Source organism: Miniopterus natalensis, chromosome 16 (assembly GCF_054644295.1).
Source record: "Miniopterus natalensis isolate mMinNat1 chromosome 16, mMinNat1.hap1, whole genome shotgun sequence".
NCBI classification, from domain to species: Eukaryota; Metazoa; Chordata; class Mammalia; order Chiroptera; family Miniopteridae; genus Miniopterus; species Miniopterus natalensis.
Window position 1 is genome coordinate 538700 of NC_142096.1, and position 18799 is coordinate 557498.

Below are 18799 nucleotides of genomic sequence, written 5' to 3' on the forward strand. Positions count from 1 at the left end.
ATCCGTGTCTGTCTCAAATAAATACAAATTTAGGGGAAAAATTCTGAAGCTTGACTTCCAGAAACTGAGAAGAAACTACCTTGTATATATCACATGTACACATATGTAGTCTATCTGTGTAGGTAGCTCAGAAATAGCTTTAACTGACTGTACATACGTATATTTATACCCTCAGAAGAGCTGACATATAAAATACGAGATACCAGTGCATTTGAATTTCAGATAAACAACAGATAAGTCTTTAGTGTTTGTCCCGATACCGCAGGGGATATACTTACCCTAAAAGTGAGTGGTGAGTCCTGTGTTCTGTTAGCAGAATCTGGCAGTCTCCGCCGGAGTAATTTTTACTGGCTTGATAAATATGTTTTTCAGTCAAGCAGTGTTAAAAATCATTGTATAATTTTGAAAGTTAAAACTTTCAGTTGCCCACTGGGAGATGTAACAACATTTACATCAAGGAAATTAGAAATCCACCAAATTTAACTTGACGTAATTCTTATTGACAAATATTATACTCGCCACCAGAAAACTACCTATTTTCACTTTTATAATAATTATTATCATGTATGATTTATTATAACTTATCTCTCATTCATTTTATCAGAATTAAAAACATAGATATTTACTTACGAGTAGGTGAATAGCCACTTTATATTAAATCAACATACCGACTTACTGTAAAACACTTGGACATTTTGTTGATTTCCTTGGAGCAACTACAAGGAAAACCAGGTGCAAGAAGTTTGCAGTGAGGAGCAGACCTGCAGCTGAGGCAGCTGATGGGAGGAGGGGAAACAAAACGCGATCTTTCCCTTTTCATAGACGTTAAGTTCCACGGCAGAACTGTTTCGCCTGAATGTCGCCATGAGAGCCATTTTTACATAGACGTTATCCTTTAAGTTATATGATTCATGAAAGTGGAAATCCTGTCGCTGAGCCACCTCAAAAACAAAACAAAACACAAAATCAACAACCAAAGAGCATCGATGAGCTCACAGCTTCCTCCCCAGGTCGCGTTACGGTGACGCCTAGTGGTGAAGCCAGGCCCCTGTGCCGGGCAGACACACCCCGGGGCAGACACACCCAGGCGCAGACACACCCCGGGGCAGACACACCCAGGGGCAGACACACCCAGGCCCGGGTGCTGCGCAGACACACCCCGGGGCAGACACACCCAGGGGCAGACACACCCAGGGGCAGACACACCCAGGCGCAGACACACCCAGGCGCAGACGCCCAGAGGAGCTTTGCGTCCATAGGCCTCAGGCCTCCGGCAGGTATGAGAACTCCCCTCCCTTCTACACCAGTCCGCACGTTCCTCTGAATTTAATTCCTGTAAACGAAAAAATACTTTCCCTTAGTACAGTCAGGATATGAAACTTACTAAACTAGCAAAAAAAAGTAGGTTAAATTATATTTATATCCAGTCCAGTGTTTTAAACTCTGACTTCTTAGCCAGGCAGGTACCAAATTTGACTTTTGTGTCAACGTGAACTTGATACAGTCACAGGGTCTGAGAAACGTGGAGAACTTCAGAAATCACCTGATTCAACTTCTTCGTTTGGGAAACAGAATGCATAGAGCTAAGAGTGGCTCCTGGCCGGCGTTCACTGACACACGACCATCACATTGAAATTTCCAGTGTCCACTGATGGCCCCCCGAGGGCACAGTGTCTGCTAGGAGAGGAAAAAGGCAGAAGTGTGTGGCTCTGTACAGGGCCCGGCACTCGTCACGAAAACCTATATTTTCCCCGAAGGAAGGTATTCATCTCGTCCGCTATAGAATACGTTCCTCTCCTAAGAGGCAGGAAATAAGGTCCTATGTTCTTATTAATGTTAAGGCTCAGCTAAGTACATAAATCAACGAGAATGAAATTAGGATAATTTGAAAAAATGAACTTAATAAGCCTAAGCCATTGTGACACCAACAGAGGGTCAAGAATTATAAGTACATGGTTCTCTGAAAAGTACGGGCTTCATTCACATACAGGGTATTTTACACCAGATTTTAGTCTGGGATTTTAGCGAGAGTTCATAAATAAATTGTTATGATGTGGGAATAGAGGTTTTTAAATGTAAAAACTTGAGGACATTGTAGAGAGGATTCAAATCCTGGGTAGGAAACCGAACTAATATCTACAAAACCCCCAGAAACTTGGAGATTTAACATTTCGTGGGATTTACAACAAGTCAGGCACTGTTTTGTTTAAAATAAGCAGATTTCAAATACATTTTTTAGCTCCTGCTCAGTATCCCAAATCATGAACTTTTATGTTTTTAATTTCATATTAAATGGAAACATTTGGATAACTGCTGACAGGTGATGTGCGTATATGATATTATATAATCGTAAACTAGCGTTTTATAGTTTTATGTGGAAGTGAGCTTTTCACTGTTAATACAAATGTCAAGATCCTACACAAAACATCCACATGGACTTTTTCATCTTGTTTTTGGATTATTCACAAACATTTCCCAGATAATCCACGTACAGCAAAGAAATGGCCCATCCTTTACTGTGAATTTGCATGCAGGGGAAAAACAAGAATGAATATATATATATGTGCATATGTTTTTACGAAGATTAACTAATAGACACTAGGCAAGCTGACAGATGAAGTCTGTAAGTGAGAAATTAATGAAAAATAACCAGAATTTATTTAGCATCAGTCACTTCCGTCACGAGGCTTTATTCTGATTGATGACGGTTGCTGCTGACCTTGTCTGGCCACCTTGTGGGTGCTGGGGGTTCTCCACATGCCTGACATCCAGGGAGAGGGAGGTGTATATATGTTTATATTTATATATAGATTTGTGTTTATATTTATTTATATTTGTATTTTATCCTAACCTGAGGATACGCTATTTGATTTTGAGGGGGGGGGGACATCCGTGTGAGAAACATCGATTGGTTGCCTCCCACATGCGCCCCAACCAGAGTTCGAACCCATAGCCTAGGGGTGTGTGCAGGCCAGGACTTGAACCCAGAACTGTTGGTGTATGGGATGATTCCCCAACCAACTGAGCCACCTGGCCAGGGCAAGGGTATTCTACATTTTTGAAAAATAATTTAAAAAATTATTTTAGCTATGAAAACTATGGTACAGACAAATTGATAAAAATCTCAAAGGCCATACGCCCTTGGATGCTCCACTGAATAGTTTCTTCACAGAGTAGCATGACTCCCACCCCCGGATGTCTTCAAGAAGTCGCCGACTAATTATTAGGAAAATGTAAAATGAGCTTTTTCATTGGGTGGGGCCATGGAATGAGGCATCCACTCCCTTCCCACCCAGCGAGGTGTTTCTATAATTTTTGTACTAACGGTTGAGTCCTTATTGTTCCATGACATTTGGTCTCAATGTGACTTAAATGAAAATTAAAGATTAAGCAGCAGGCCATGTAAACAATATCCGGCTAACTTCAGTATCTTATTTGCCGAGGTAAAAGAAGAACCTGAGCAAGAATTTTCTAAGGTAGAAAATAAATGTTACCCCTATAATAACAGCACTAAGAATTTTTAAAAAGTAATGAAAATGGGTGAAGGAAGGTGTACCTTTAATGGGGATGAATTAAAATTCCAAAAGCCTCACCCCATGTGAATGTTTCTGTCCCAGGTCTTTATAGGAGCCCCGAGGTTGCTCCTCTGGGCAGTCGATGGCTGTCCTGGGAAACCCTCGGAGCCTCAGCCCAGGCTCTGCCTCCCCGCGTTAGTACGATGGTGATTTCACTTAGAAATAGAGGACGGTTCCTGACGTGGATGAACATCTTGGGCGCAAATAATTTAGATAATTTGTTTTCTAATGCATTTTTAAGACTTTAATTTGGATCTGTTTTAATTTTATAGAGAATAGTCACATATTTTACTAAAAAATTAAATAACCACTCATTGCAGTGTCAAATTATGATTTACTGACATTGGCTTATGCTCTGAGCAATATCACACGGCTTACATTTTGATTATACAGACAGAAATTCTGAAAATCTTAGCTCATTGAAAATGACCACAGTTATTTTTTCAGAAATAAATCCATATACATCTCCAGATTTCCAGACACCAATTGCCTTGTCATTTACGGTGAACAAGTCCCTTGCTTTTGACCTTGTGAATGACATAAGCAGACAACTACTCGGGCGTAAGCAGAATCAGGGAACTTGATATCAGAAAAATAAGGACAGCACCTACGGTCCCGATGAGGAAGCGCATTCCTGGGGGGTTTGCAGTCAGCAGGGATAGTAGCTCCCTTAGGTGACGCCCACCCTGCCCTTCGACAGGGGAAACAGCCAGGCCTCGACAGACGTGTAGAGACTCATGATCACGTTAAGTTCCTTAACAGCAGGACCGGCCTAGGGAGGAGTATTTTGGTAACAATGTGAGACCGCGATTCCACGGCTCTGCCTCCTGAGAAGAAATGAAAACCTCTGTCCTTCCCGTCAGTGCCAGTTAAACACACAGCGCCTGGTACGGCCCAAGGTGACCGTTGGGACTGTTCGCACAGTGTCTTCTCGCTGAACGTTTCCAACACGGTTCCCTCTCTCTCTCTCTCTCTCTCGCTCCTTTGTTGACCGGCCCGGCGAGTCTCTGCCGCCGGCCTGCGGTCTGTGTGGTTGGCCCTGGTCGCACTGTCGTAATTCCCTGTCCTTTAGCATTGAAAAATTTACACAGCGCTCCCAACATAATGCTCCTCTAGCCTTCCCAACTGCCCGGAGAGCATGAAATCCCGTTTCATAGATGAAGAAAATGAAAGTTAGAAACTAAATGACCTTCCCGAAGCTGTGTGGTGGCTAAAGGAACTCGCAATTCCTCCTCTCGGTGTCACCCGCCACCTACGTCCCTGCTAGCCGTGTGTCACCTCAGGCTAACCCGGGACCAGCCTGATAATCCAGGGTGTTGCCCAGGTTTAGTCTAAAATAATGATTGCTATGACCCGGGTGAAACCACAGGGGACTGTTTCTAAACTGGGCTACTTGCTCATGGTGTTTTCCTGCACGTGTAAAACAGTCACTAACGCACCTTTCTTATGAAAAAGCTGTCGGCTGTGTATCAGAATACCTGTGCCTCTCACCACAGGCCCGACTCGTTGAACCTCTGAATAATTTGAATTCCGAAGAGGAGATGGAGGCTCCATGAGGAATCTGAAGACAAGAACTTAAAAAATTTCCTTGTAATGTAACAACCCCAAGTTTGCGCTGAGACTGCTCTGTAAGAAAGGGAAAGGGGAGGTCTCCCAGGAACACCCGGGGGCCAGGAAATCTGCGCACACGTCGTATTGGAAGCTCGTGCCACGAGGAGGGCGTCCGTGTACAAGGGGCTGTGAGGGGCTAAGGTGAGGAGCGGAACGAGTGAAGGTGCTGGACCGAGCCCGACGGCTGCTGGACCGAGCGTAAGTTAGGGTTGGAGTCGAGGTCTAGTGGAAACAAGGACCCAGGTTGAAACATGGGTTCGGGTTGGAATGGGGGACCGACAGCTACCCCATCTAAGGGAGGTGGTGAGCTTGGCTGGGACTTGTTGAGCTTGGGGCGAGCGATGACGACTTCTGGGCCCTGGGATGGGGTGCAGGACTGGAGACGTGTCACTGGAGAGCAGATGAAACCCAGCAGGGCGACCGAGCGGGAGAGAGGCCGGACAGCCTCGCAGGGCCTGGGGGCGCTCGGGGGCCGTGGCCCTGGGAGAACATGACTGGAGAGCCGGAGGCAGCCTTGCAGGGTGATGGTCAGCTGTGGGCACAGACAGGACTCCCCGCCCAGTAGGTGAGGGCTGTGCTCCCCCAGTTCCTTCTCTCTGCTCCCCAGCACCCCAGACCTCCAGGTGCTCCACTCTGTGCCCACTCACTCACTGGTTCCAAGTCCCCCACGTTTGGCCCACCCCCTCGTGCTGACTAAGTTCAGGCTGATGGAACAGGTTCCGAGGCCAGGACCGCACTGTCCCAGACCCTGACGGGCAGGCAGATCTGACTCTCTCCACGCTGGCCCGACTACCTGCCCAGGCGCTGGGTAGTTTACAGTTGCTCAGGAACGTTCAGCGGAGCAATGAACGAACGAACAAATAAATGAGCAGAAAATAAAATATTTGAGCAACACTCAATTATGGGGGTGCAGAGAGCTTCGGTCAGGGAAGGAAACAAGTCGTTCCATCTTCGGCGGTGGTGTCACCGGCGCCTGCACCTGCCTGAGTGGACCTGCTGCCCCAGGACCTGCCCTGGGAGGTCGGTCAGGGCTGTTCCCGCCCAGGGCTCTGGGCTCTCCTGCCCCTGGGACCTGCTACAGCGCCCGGAGGAGGGGTCACTGCACCGCCGGTCCCTCAACTTGTGTTTCTCTTTGGGATGTAAATTATTCCCCTGCGAGGCCATTTCCCACAGAGTTTTCCAGTTTCCCAGCAAACGTGACCTCCCGCAGCCCTAAACCCCTCACCCGCTCGCCCCTCACCTGCCCGGTCAGTTCTCGGCCCAGGTCCTGGTGGTACCTGGAGCCCCGTTATTGGCTACGGTGCCTCCCTTTCCTCCAGGGGCCCCGCTGCCCCTCTGCTGACCGCCAGAGAGAAGCACACGTGCTCGCCTGGCCCCTAACGTGCCCGCGGCCTCTTCCCCCAACTCCTCCGGCCAAACCCTCACCTGCCCTCGGAGCCCTATGGGCAGCCCCCTCCCCTCCCCTCCCCCCGCCCAGCGCGCACTTCCCAAGGGAGACTGACGCCCCGGGCAGCCCCCCAGGAAGCCCCCCTGCTGCTGCACCCCCGCCCCGCTCCTGAACGCCCCTCCCCTCGAGCCGACCCTTCCTCCCCACCCGGCGGCCCCCTCCCCCAAGTGCCAACACCTGGGACCCGCCCTCCTGCGCCCCAGCGCGCAGGTGGTTCCCGGACCAGCCCCCTCAGAAGGTCAGCGTCTTCTCCCCGCCGCTGTGTGTGCCTGGCCCCCGCCCCAACCCTGTGCCCACTCCGGGAGGCCTGGGGTCGGGCGTGGTGACGTTGGGCGGGACCCCGGGGCGCAGCAGGCCGCAGGCTGGGTCGGTGGACCCCAACAAAGTTTGGACGCTAGGACTGGCATCTCCGGCTCCCCAGACTTGGCCAGCCAGGTCCCAGGCCTGCGCTCCCCCGATACCCCGCGCCCCCACCTTCTGGCCGCTGGATGGGGGACACGGTGGCCTCCAGGACTAGGCAAGGCCGCTTCCCCTCGCGCCCGGGGTCCCCGGCAGGGTGCGCGCAAGGCTTCTATGGGCTCGGTGGCCGGGCGCGGGGACAGGCCCGCCGCTGGGTGGGGTGGGGGTCTGTTCAGGATCCCTCCATCCAGGGCCCGGGTCGCCTCCAGGGTGCGGTGCCGCGGAGTCTCCCGCGCGGCGTCTCCTTGGGCGCGCGGGGCTGCGCGAGGCCGCCGGCTGGTGTGCGCGCGCGTGCGCCTGGCTGGCTGCGCGGCCGTGCGGGTGTGTGAGTCCGTGTGTGGCTGTGTGTGAGTGTGTGCAGATGTGTGTGCAGATGCGAGTGTGCAGATGCGTGCGCGCGCGCCCCTGTGTGCGTGCGCGCGCCCCCGCCCGGCCGGGCGCCCGCGGACCCGGGGGAAGGCAGGAAGGAGGAGTTATGTAGATTACGGATGAACGTTCTGGAGGCACGAGAGCGGCGGCGGCCCTTCCGCAGGAGCCCAGCCGGAGGCGGCGGCCGAGCGGGGCGCGCGGGGCGGACGCCCGGGCGGGACGTGGCGCGGGGCCGGGCCGGGCGCGGGGCGACGATGGTGCCCGCGGGCCGCCTCTGACCTGCCTGCGCGGCTCGGGCTGCCGAGCGCGGCCCTGCCCGGCGCCGTGAACCTGCGGGCTCCTTCCCACCAGGACTTTGGAAAGGAAGCGGAGGGCGGCGGGGGCCGCGCCGGGAGCTCGCGCGTCCGCTGGAGCGCAGTCCACTATGACCCTCCTCGCCCTCGGCTCTGGAAGACGGCTGGGCTTCGTGCATCGCTCGGGGGCGGTTTTCTTGCAAACCTTGCTTTGGATTTTATGCGCTGCTGTCTGCGGATCGGAGCAGTATTTCAATGTGGAGGTAAGGGTACCGGGCTGGCCGCTTCCCCTGGCTGGGCCGCCGCCGACACGCCTGAGTCCCCGCGTCCGGGCGCCCCGAGCGGCCGGGGTCTGCGCCGTGTCCCTCCAGCCGGGCCGATTTGCGCGTCTCCATCTGGGTGATGGATGCGCCGAGACCGAGTCCGTTATCCCCGAGGCACAAAGGATGCTTTGCGCTCAGCTCGGCCGAGGCGATGGGTCCCGCCGCCACCGGGAGAGGCCGCGTGGGGCTCCGGGAGGCAGCCCAGCGCCGGTCCAGGGGGAATCCACTGCTCGGGAGCCAGGACCCGGGACTGGCCGCCGGGCGTCCGCGCCCCCCGGGCGGTCATTGTTCCGGGAACCTGCCCGCGCTCCGGCTCCGCGTCTAACAAAGGCGGCGAACATCAGAATCGGGGCGGCAGGGGGGCGCTTGCTCTGTTTAATCGCGCAGCCTGGTGGCAAAACACTTGACCAGACGGAGTCTTCGTCTCCTCGGGACCTAAGCTGGTGCAGGGGCTGGAGCTGGCGGCGGGCGCGGGCGCCGGCTCCTCCCAGCGCCCCCTCCCCTCCCCCGCCTGCACCGACGTGGCCGGCGGGCGGCTCTGAGGTGTGTTTTTAATTTGATTTCACACTCTTCGGGCAAAACGGGGAGGTTTTACACCGTCACTGGCTTGGCGAGCTTTGGAGACAGACGGACAGACAGACCCAAAGCCTCAGGGAACTTAGGGGCCAGGACTTGCCAGACCTGGCGAAGTGGCCCTGCTGTCATCCGGAGCCCGCGGGGAAGCCTGTGTCCCCGGGGCCCACGCGGGGCTGGTCACGGGAGGGTCCTGTAGGAAACACCGCGGCCCGTCAGGTCCCCGCGTCTTCGGACGTCTCGGGAGAATTCGGAGCGAGTCTGAAAAGCGCGTGATTTTCCTCCCCTGCCGCCGAGGCTCCTAAGCTCACTGTCCGTCTGTCGGGAGTGTGTCCGCACAATAGCGGGACCTGTTGCGCGGCGTCTGAGCAGGTTCCGTGGGACAGACGCACCTGGGAAGCGGCCGGGGCGGGAGGGCAGGTGGGAGAGAAACAAAGTATCTGGAAAGTAGCAACTGTTCTCTGAGCTAAAGAAGTACAGCTGTTAAGATGAATCTGTTATTTGAAAACCCCAATTTGGAAACCACAGTGGTTTAACCCTTTGAAAAACACCACTTTGTTTCCCTGGGTGGGAGGAGAGGGAAGGGGGCTGAGTGTGCAGACTGCTCTCGGTGGCACATTGGAACTTGTGGAATCGGGTGGCGGGCGGAGGCTCGTAGCCAAGGTGCAGGGATGTCCAGAGGGGGACGGAGTGAGTTCATAGACTGGACTCAGCTGGGGTGGCAGCTCTGGTCACAGCGCCCTAAACTGCTGGTGCTGGGGGGTGGGGAGAGGTGGGGCCTGGGGGCACCATGGCCCGGAGGCCTGCTGCGGGGGGAAGGCTCAGATTGCTTTGCAGACATCCTTGGGGAAGCGTCAGTGTTTCCACGGTGAATACTTTCCTTTTTGAGGCTAAACGCACATTTGATCATATTTCTTCATAGTTTGAATCCCTCGGTTCCATCTGGTATTATCATGCAAGAAAACGTTACGATTTTACCAAAAATTTAGATTTCCATTATATCTTCTCCTTCCAGAGATATGGGGGAAATGGTTTATGGGGGGAAATTTGCTATTTCCCCATTTTTAGAGCATTTAAGTTATTCCGTCTATATTTATTATACGATGCAAAGATTTAATTATGGAAAGATGAGAGGCGTGTGTCACCGGAGACCTTACACAGCGTTTCTAATGGTTGATTTTGTGACTATTTAGAGATTGTGTTCCATGGTTCGCGTTTTCCCCAAGCACTTGGGCACGGCCTCCACTGGGCTCATAGTTCCTGACCTGTAAGAAAAACCCCCCCTTTCCCAGTCCTCAGTGCGGCGGCTGGAAGCCCCCCACGCCGTGGAGAGTGCGGGATGGCAGGACCGTCTCCGGCATGAACGCCTGCCCGGCTCACTTTCATTACATGCTCCTTTCAGTAGGAAGCCCCGATGGGGAAGACAGGCCGTTACATCTGCTTCGGAAAAGGCACTTAGGCTGTGTCTGTCTGCCCGGGTTGCAGAGCCTGCACTGCGAGGCTTCGCCTGGTTCCTGGTCAAGGGCGGGCTTCGCATAGACATCGGACGTAGCAATCACGCGTGGAGCTCCGTGGCCATCCCCACTCCCTCCCAAGCGCACGCCTTGCTGTCGTTGGAAGGACGTCCGCTCTGGGAGATGCTTTCCTGCTGCCCAGGGGACTACAGTGCTCCCTTCCTCTCCCAACAGACACCACCACCGGCGGGACCCAGCCTCTCACCCCTGTAATTGTAGGTTTAAAATCCACTGTGTTTTTTCCTGGAGGTGGGGGACCGGGTGGAGGTGTTCATTTAACTCTTTCCTGTCTCGTTTCTGAGAGCGCGGACGCTCGGAATTGCCCATCACCAGAGCCAGTGTTTTTTAATAGACCGATGAAAGCCTGTTGAGAGAGAGACCGAGCATTTTGCCTGTCGGTTTGTGTTTGTTTTTAAGAAGCAGGAAGGGGCGTGTGCCGCCGAGGCGGGGTCAGGCTGTGAGGGGATGGGGTTCATCTCCTTGTGTGGAGCAGGCGGGACCCTTCGCGATGCCATCTTCTCAGCACACGTGTGTTTAAAGGGTTTTGTGTGTCGCCCCCTCGGGGAGTGGGCCTTCGGGTCCCTGGCAGTGCCTGCAGGTCAGCGGCTGCCAGTGGACAGCGCCTGAGCACAGCCGGCCTTTGGGTGGGGAGGGCAACGGGCTGGCCAGGAGTCGTGATTCTAAAACCTCGGCCTGTCTCCGGGATGCTTTCCTTGTTGCCGTGGGAATTTTCACAACCCTGGGCTGTTTCTGTTGGTTTGTTTTGTTTTGGACGCTGCAGACGTTTTTGTGGTGAAATGTGAGGCTCTAGTGCCTGATACTCATAACCTTCACCATCAACTTTGCTAGTTTGTCAGATGTTAAATACATGAACAACATGTTCTTACGGTTCTTTAAAACAGCACACATTTCTAATGAGGGGAAGTACTTAAAGCCAGTTCAATGGTAAAATCAAAAGCAAAGAAGATGACTTTTTTGTGACAAACATCTTAATAAAGGAAAAACTGATTTTGTTGTTTTTAATTAAAGAGAGAAGAGACATTCTGGATTTCAAAAGGATATTTTAGGACAAATGCTATGAATCGTGAGTGCGACATCCCCACCCTTCCCGCAACGTGTTTCTGTAACTGATGCACCGATTTACTTCTGTCGGTTCCTCTGAATCTACCTGAACGTCGGCGTCTGCTGCCTGTGAACTTGGCAGTGACACATTGCAGAGAGAAAGTTTTATATCCTGTAGATTTAAAATGTCGTATGTTGGGGCCACTTTTCCCGTTTCTCCTATTTCCTCCTCGTGTCCGTGGTCAACCTCGCTCGCTTGCTCGTGGAAGGACGGTGTCCCCAGCTCTGCTTAGCCCCCTTGAGTAAGGGACCTCTGCCTGCCCCCCACAGCGTGTGGTCAGTGACGGGCTGTGCGACTCATTCCTAAAGTTTTCTCTCTGCTGGAAGACTCCCAGCTCCACCGGACACCCCAGTGGGCCGTTAGGAATGCTCGTGCGGGCCACGGACAACGGCCAGGAGGCCAGGAGACTCCGTGGCCCCCGTCCCCCGCTGTTCCGTGTGTCCCCCCGAGTGGCTGTTCAGAGCTGCCTGGTCAGGACGCCCAGATTAGGGCCATTCGTGGAGCCCGCACAGGTGAGCAGATGCCAGCCAGGCAGGTGTCTTCCTGCCCCCGCGAGGAAGCCACAGGGAGGGACCCGCCACGCCCACCTGCCTCCACGCTGGGTTCTCTCGCTCAGTCTCCGCCCCGCCACGTAAGGTAGAGTTTGGCTCAATAACAGCTTTTTCTTTTTTTTTAATCTCTGGAGTCAGGTTGAAAACAACAAACCTGAAGTTTCTGCTTTCTCTCCTTCCTGCTGTTTCAGGCTATTAACAAGGAAATTTCAATGCGCTTGTTTAGTGGCACCGTTCTGTTCTCTAAAGTTGGGTCGATCAATGATTCTATGTAAATGTTTTCCGCGGCCTAGTCCAAGTGTACCCGTTCGGAATATTTGGTAAATGACCAATTGCTATTATTTGGGACCTAAAAAGAGCCATTAAACATTCGAATCAATTAATTAAATTTATTTAGTGTCAGAAGAGAAAGATTTCTTATTTTATGCTCCTTCAGGAATTTTCTGATCCTTCAGCTTGTATATTTCAAATTAAGCCGTTTTTCATGTTCCGTTCCATCACCACGTATTTTAAATATCTGTGAATGCATTATATCCATCACACTCCTTACCGTGGAGTGCTGCAGGGATTGAGAGGACAATTTTGGCACAGCGCTGCCTGGGTTCTCCTCTCAGCCCCTCTGCTTACATGTACCTTATTAAGTCAACAATGGACGACTTAATCTCTGCGAGCCTCAGTCCGCACATCTATAAAGTGAGATCCCAACAGCATCTGCCTCATAAGGTTGTTTTGATGATTAAGTGAATATATTTCTGTTCCATTGGGTGGATGGCGGGATGGATAGGCACGTACATAGAGAGATCCACAGATAGATACAAAGGTAGATCCCAGATAGATGGTGGGTAGATAGGTGGGTGGGTGGATGGGAACATCCCTTCCCCCGGTTAAACACTCAATACTTTCCAGATGCCATTGTCATTAGTAAAAAATAAACGCTGATTCAGAGGCAACGGACACGGTGGTGTCTAATTACGTAAAAGTCTATCAAGTTGGGACATACCAGCTGGTCCAGGAAGGTTTTCTTTTCATTCCTCTTTTATTTTTGAAGAGTGTAAACTACTGAAAGTCCACCAAGCTGACACCAGTACGTTTTCTTCCCGTGGGTTTTTCTGAGACAGTTCGGCTCAGCAGCATGCTGTTCACATGTTGCCTTGTCATCTGCTACTATCACAGGGTGTCGAGCTCAGCTCACACCTTCCTCGGCCGACTGCGCTTGCTGAAATCTGTTCCTCTTCCCCGATACGGGGAAGACGAATAGGCCTCTGTGCATCAGAGGCCTGTTTATCTTAACTGTTTTAACTGGCTGGAGGCCTGCACGCTTCCCATCCGTGGAAGAGACCGTATGTGACTGAGGCCGGCTCTGCATTAGACCCCAAACCCAGGGCGTAAGAGTCTTTTTATCTTCAACTGACAGAGGACAGAGGAGGGTGGGCAAGTAGGTGTTAATGTGTTTTCTGCAATGACAATGAATTTTTTTAAGAAACAACCCTCTTGTTCATGCCCCAGGGGAACAGAGGCTACCTGGCCGTGTGGTGTGCTGAGCCCAGGACACAGGACAGGCCTGTGGCTTTAGCTTTGGTCCTGTACCCGCCTCGTGGGATCTCCGACACGTCATTTCCTCTCTGCTTCTATCTGCAAACGTGAGGATGCAGCTAAGCTGTCTCGATGGCCGTCTCCAAATGTGAAATTCTATTCTATTTAGCCTCCGGGCTTTAATTTATATAATGAAAGGGGGGAAACGTACCCATTAACCCTGTAAATTTGAGGGCAACTGGACCACAGAGGTGGGTTTTCAGATTTTTTCCTGAGACGCATGCATGGAACGTGTGGCTTCCAGCTGATGTTTGTCACCGTCTGTGGTGACACAGGGGCTCCTGACCTTCTGAGGAGTCCAAACACTGACATTACAAATTACATGTAATTTTAAAGTCACTTTTTGGCCAACGTAGGCAACTTTAAAAATTTAAAACATGGCTTGATGTTATTTCGAAAAAATATACCATTTACAGGTTGGACCTCAGTCACGAAAAGGCAAGTTGGAGTAAGATCAAAACCTGAATTTTGGGGGGTGGGGGAGGGTCTCGAAATGCGAATCCATCTGTCTGTCTACCTGTCTATGAGAATGTAGACACATTTTGCAGAGAGATGAAGTCTTACACCACACGTCCCTTTTGCCTGCATGGAAAATAATTTTGGCCGTTGGCTCTTGGAGGGTTTTCTCTGTTCTTTACAACCCTCTGACGCCGGGTGTGAAAAGTCAGACTGCGTTTGTTTCCTAAAACGTGCAGCGGATGTGAACAGCAGAAGCATTTCATGCTACAAGGATAAAATACCAAGTAACAGTATGTGGGACACTTAGTTTCCTCTTGCCTTCTTTTCGTTTTTTCTCGGGAGAGTTACTTATAGATTTTACAGTTATCGGTGATCGCGGTCCCTGTCGTTAAGCGCGCTGAATGGTCGCTGCCTGTGTGCTTCAGACCGTTTGGCCCTCGCGTCCTTGGGTTTGGATCCGCGGACTGTCTCCATGAACCGCATGCCGGGAGCCCAGCCAAGACAGTCCGAGCGATGCCACCTTCCATTTAGTCAGGTTTTCACCCGGTGTGCCGCGGCACCTTGGTGCGCAGCAGGAATTCACGTTTTTTATTTACTGATTGATCTGGGAGAGAGACATCGATTTGTTGCGCCACCACTCATTCATTCATTGCTTGATTCTCGATTGTGGGGATGGAACCTGCAACCTTAGCATATTGCGAAGATGCTCTAACCGACTGGGTCACCCCGGCCCGGGTGAGAATTTTTAAAACATTCGGTACCTGACTATTTAGTCCGGGGCACTGACCTCTTTCCCGTTAGAGTGTCAAGTAAAAAAATGACAACAGCCAACGCAACAGTAGACGTCCAATGTGGAGGAATCAAAATTATACCTATTTTTTGGCAGATCGGCAAAAATATATATTCTTCCGTGTGTGCTGCAGAATTTTAGTAATTAGATTGTGTGCCGTGGGGTGAAAGGTTGAGAATCCCTGCAGCAGGGGGCCGGGGGCTAGTACAGGAAGGACGCCTAGGGGGCGCTGGTGAGCCGCCCACGCCCGGGGAGTCAAGGACGGGGGCAATCAGAGCCTTGAGTGGGTCCCAGCAACCTCAGGCTTGAGGGGATCGCGAGCACCGGCTCCTGATGGAAGGCGCCCCTGGGTTCCCTGCGAGCGGCTCCACGGCCCTGACTGCGTCCTTGATGAGCCGGGAGGAAACCGGCACTTTCCGGGGAGGGCGGCCGCTCCAGGCATGACCCTGTGACAGCGACCCTCTGCGACGGCCCTGCCCGCCCCTTGCCCGGGCGTGGAGAGGTCAGCACCTGCACCGAGTGACCGCGGCCGCCTCAAGTTCTTTTCTTTAAGTGTCCTAGTGTGTTTATTGAAGCCGGGAAGGTGCAGCGAGGAGGGCCGGGGAGTGAGCCTGGGCCGCGCTGCTTTGGCTCAGCAGGAAGTCAGGGGCCTTGGGGACAGGCTCAGGGCGACTGCGGGATGAACTGCCGCTGCCCATTGCTGCGCTGGTTAGAGCCTGGCGGGTCCCTTAGGGTCTGGGATGTGAGTGCCTGGGGGAGGAGGGGGAGGTGCGGGCCTGCTCAGGGAGGGAGAGGGCACCTCGGGCTCCTGTTCTAGCTAAAACGGGGGATTCAATCATTGTGGGCTCACAGTTTACTGCAGGTGGGATGCATTTAACCTGAGCCCGCCTTTTAGATCGGGTGTAGCCAACTTCCCATTCCCATTCTTCATGTTTACCTTACGGCCTCACCGAATAAATATTTATCAGCAAAAGCGGGTTCTAACGTAGAGGCTTTACCTGTTTCTCCCTGCCCTTCAGTTTTGATCTTTCTGTCTCCGGCGCCACGGAGGCTGAAGTCATATTAGCTGGGGAGAAACTGAAGGGGACCTGAATTAGTAGTTTCTCCTGTTTTTGCCTGGAGCATATGGTTGAATTCGGTACGTTACTGTATTAGAGTAAATTGAATGCGTGTGCAGATAATCTGCTGTATAAGGTTTTGTGTAATAGCTTCGCATCTGTCTCTCTCACTCAATTACAACTTCATGATGAGACAGAGGGTGTGTGGCCTGGCCGCCCGGGCATCTCGCACGAAGCGGAGTCGGCAGGGTGCACGCAGGGGAGCCAAGGAGTCCCCCGTGGCTATGCACGGGCCTTAGTTTCCAGTTTACTGTTTGCTTCAGTTACTTTATTAAAAATAAAAACACTTAACTTCTAATAGTCAAAAATCACATTTATCTTACTGATGAATGGTTAGCTAGTGAGTAGCTTGGACTTGGGGAGTTTTTTCTAGACACCCCCCCCATCAGTATCTCTGGTGTAAATCAGCTCTTCTCTGTTTCTGTCGCCGAGAGAGCGTTTGTATTAATTCCTACTGGCTGGGAATGAAAACTGCTGTGAAACTGGTCCCTTTCCTCAGGAGTGAGGATCAGAGCACCTCGGGAAACCATGAAAGGAAAAGCCTTGTTCAAGTTCAGTGACCTCAGGTGTGCTTATTACTATTGATAAGCGGCAGTTTCCCCAGTTTTCAGGAAAAAGCAAAAATAGTTTTAAGTTTTACTTGCATTTCACTAGATGACTTCATTTCGGAGGCGTCTTCCTTGCAGCGCCTCTTCGGGTCCGTAGCTGGTGAAAATTAGAACCGGGCCGTGCTCAGTGCCCTGCCCCACGCAGCCTGGATGCCCCAGGAGGCGCTGGCTCGCGGGGCCTGGAAGCTGGGTGGCAGGAAGATGGGGGCAGGGAAGACCCGGGACCATCTTCTGTCTCTTGTTGAAACTCGCCTGTCTGTCTGGATCACACCCTCCTTGCAGGAGGGACCGGCAGCCCCTGAATAGCAAGCAGTCCTTCGCTCACTCCTGCATTTAGGGGAAAGCCTGTCTGTATAACAGCATCACATTAGGCGCCTCCTGGTGAGGACGGCCACTCGCCCTCCCCCGAGCTGGTAGGCTCCGTTCCTTTTAAATGGTTCTTCTTGTTACTGGAATAACTTCCAGAAACTTTCCCACCCCGATGTTCCTGCGAGCGTGAGGAGGAGGAGGGCTGGTGCCAGAAACTGGCGTCCCCTAGGGTGTCCCCGCTCACAGAGGTGACCACGGTGCTCGGTGGCCGATGGACGGTCCTTAGTTACTTGGATTGTGCCCGCGGCCGACGAAAGGCCTCTTGAAGCGGTAACGAGTTTTAGCTATTTGAATACGGGCGTGTGAATGTATTATTTACGTGTTTCCTAAAAGCCAGTTGAATGGGGCAGAAGGACAGAGAGACAATATGAGGACATTGCCAGACGCCTTCTACATTCAGACGTTGACAAGTTAACCTGGCCGAGGACAGTCCCGTTGAGGACGCGCGGAGAGGCCCGCGTGAGTCACGGTCACGCTCCGGGCGCTTCAGTAAGAGCATCTTTGTTTCTCTGCTGAAACGCGTCTGCGATGTTACGATTAAACAAGCTCTGACTGCACACACCCGAGGCCGTAGCCATGCATATAGATGCGCGCTCTGCAGGAGAGGGAACACAGCATATGTGCGCATATATTGAGAGCGCGTCCTGAGTGATTTGGGAAGTCAGTCGGCTTTTCGTACGTCTTCGGATTTTCATCTTATTTTTAAACGTTGTAGCAAATAAGTCGGAGTGATAGTAAAAGGAGATGAACTGTCTTCCTGCCCCCAGAAAATGTGGAAGGGAGAATCAGCCACGTCGGCTCCCGGGCTCTTCTGTGTGGGGTCTTACGTGTCAGAGTTACTGCAGTTATAAAATGGGGGGGCCACGGAGGGGGCCAGGGAGGCTGAGGAGGCCTTTCCCTCTATCCACACGTGACCCCAGTAGAAGGAGCGGGCGTTGCTCGAAGGCATGTGGGTCCTTTGTTCTAGAATCCTTGGCTGGAGCCCAGGGAGAGGTAACCCTCGCTGGTTATCGACCTTGGTTTAAAAGAAAGGATGGTATTGTGTTTATGGCAAGGTAGAGGGAATGATTTATTAAACTTTAATGCCTTCATATAAGACAGCAGAAAAGATGCAAGTGATGCCCCCTCTCACACAGGCTCCCACAGCACACACACGCATGCACACACACAGGCACACACGTGCACACACAGGCACACACGCATGCACACACAGGCACACACACAACACACGTGCACACACACGGGGCTTACTCCTCGGCTCAGGAGCCTCAGGGGCATGGATTCCTGCTCCACGTGCCAGCTGAGGGGGTGTAACCCGAGCCAGGAGCCCTGTGTGGAGCGCGTGGCCCCCAGGGCTGCGACTATAAGGTTTCCGCAGTTAATGCAACCTTGGGAGTTACAAACCCTCCCGACAGGAAGTCAGTCAAGACAACGCAGCGTCCTCCTGTGTCAGGTGTCGTGGGCCCTGGCTCCACCAACTCACAGCCGTGGGACTGCATCGTGGTCTAATTCGGAAGTGTTTTCGCAGGGCCGTCAGGTTTCTGTTTGCTCTGCCTTCCTTTTTTCTTATTAAATTAGAGAGTGCCTACCTAGGAAGGTGTCTGACGCACAGCGTTGGCTCATCAAAGGCTGGCTACCGGGATTTGTAACAAATAGGAGTGTTTTCCGTGCAGAGTGGAGACGCGGGGCTTTCACCGGCCAGAATTTAAACCTGAACTTCATTCCTACTATTCAGTCTGGACAAAACGATCATACACTCTGCACTTTATCTGCTTTTCTTAAAAAATTTACCTGTCTTATAGCTACTAGGATAATAGTGCCTGTCGCATAAAGTCTGGAGTGTTAAATGAAATTTAAAAAGATGTAGTTGACAAAAATGTTTCCTGTCTCCCTTTTTTTCAAGGGCAAGGAAAGTGGGTGATGGTCATTTTTAAAAAGAGATTAATCAAAGAACTTATATGCGTTTATGCATAACCCATGGACGCACACAATAGTTCGGTGAAGGGCTGGGGAGGAAGGACTGG

General features: G+C 52.2%; 1 protein-coding gene across 4 annotated transcripts in view; it reads left to right on the forward strand.

Moving 5' to 3' along the window:
- The window catches only part of MMP16 (matrix metallopeptidase 16), a 213283-nt gene that overhangs the window by 136803 nt on the left and 57681 nt on the right, over positions 1–18799 (forward strand). Inside the window, exon 1 of one of the 4 annotated variants that reach the window (XM_087825235.1) lies at positions 7705–8017. The exons of 2 other annotated variants lie outside the window; for them this stretch is intronic. In XM_087825235.1, the coding sequence (XP_087681361.1) occupies positions 7886–8017 (132 nt within the window). In that variant the 5' untranslated portion in view covers positions 7705–7885. Of the gene's footprint in view, positions 1–7704; positions 8018–10819; positions 11249–18799 lie in introns of those variants that run through there. One more of the 4 variants, XM_087825238.1, reaches the window with a different exon arrangement.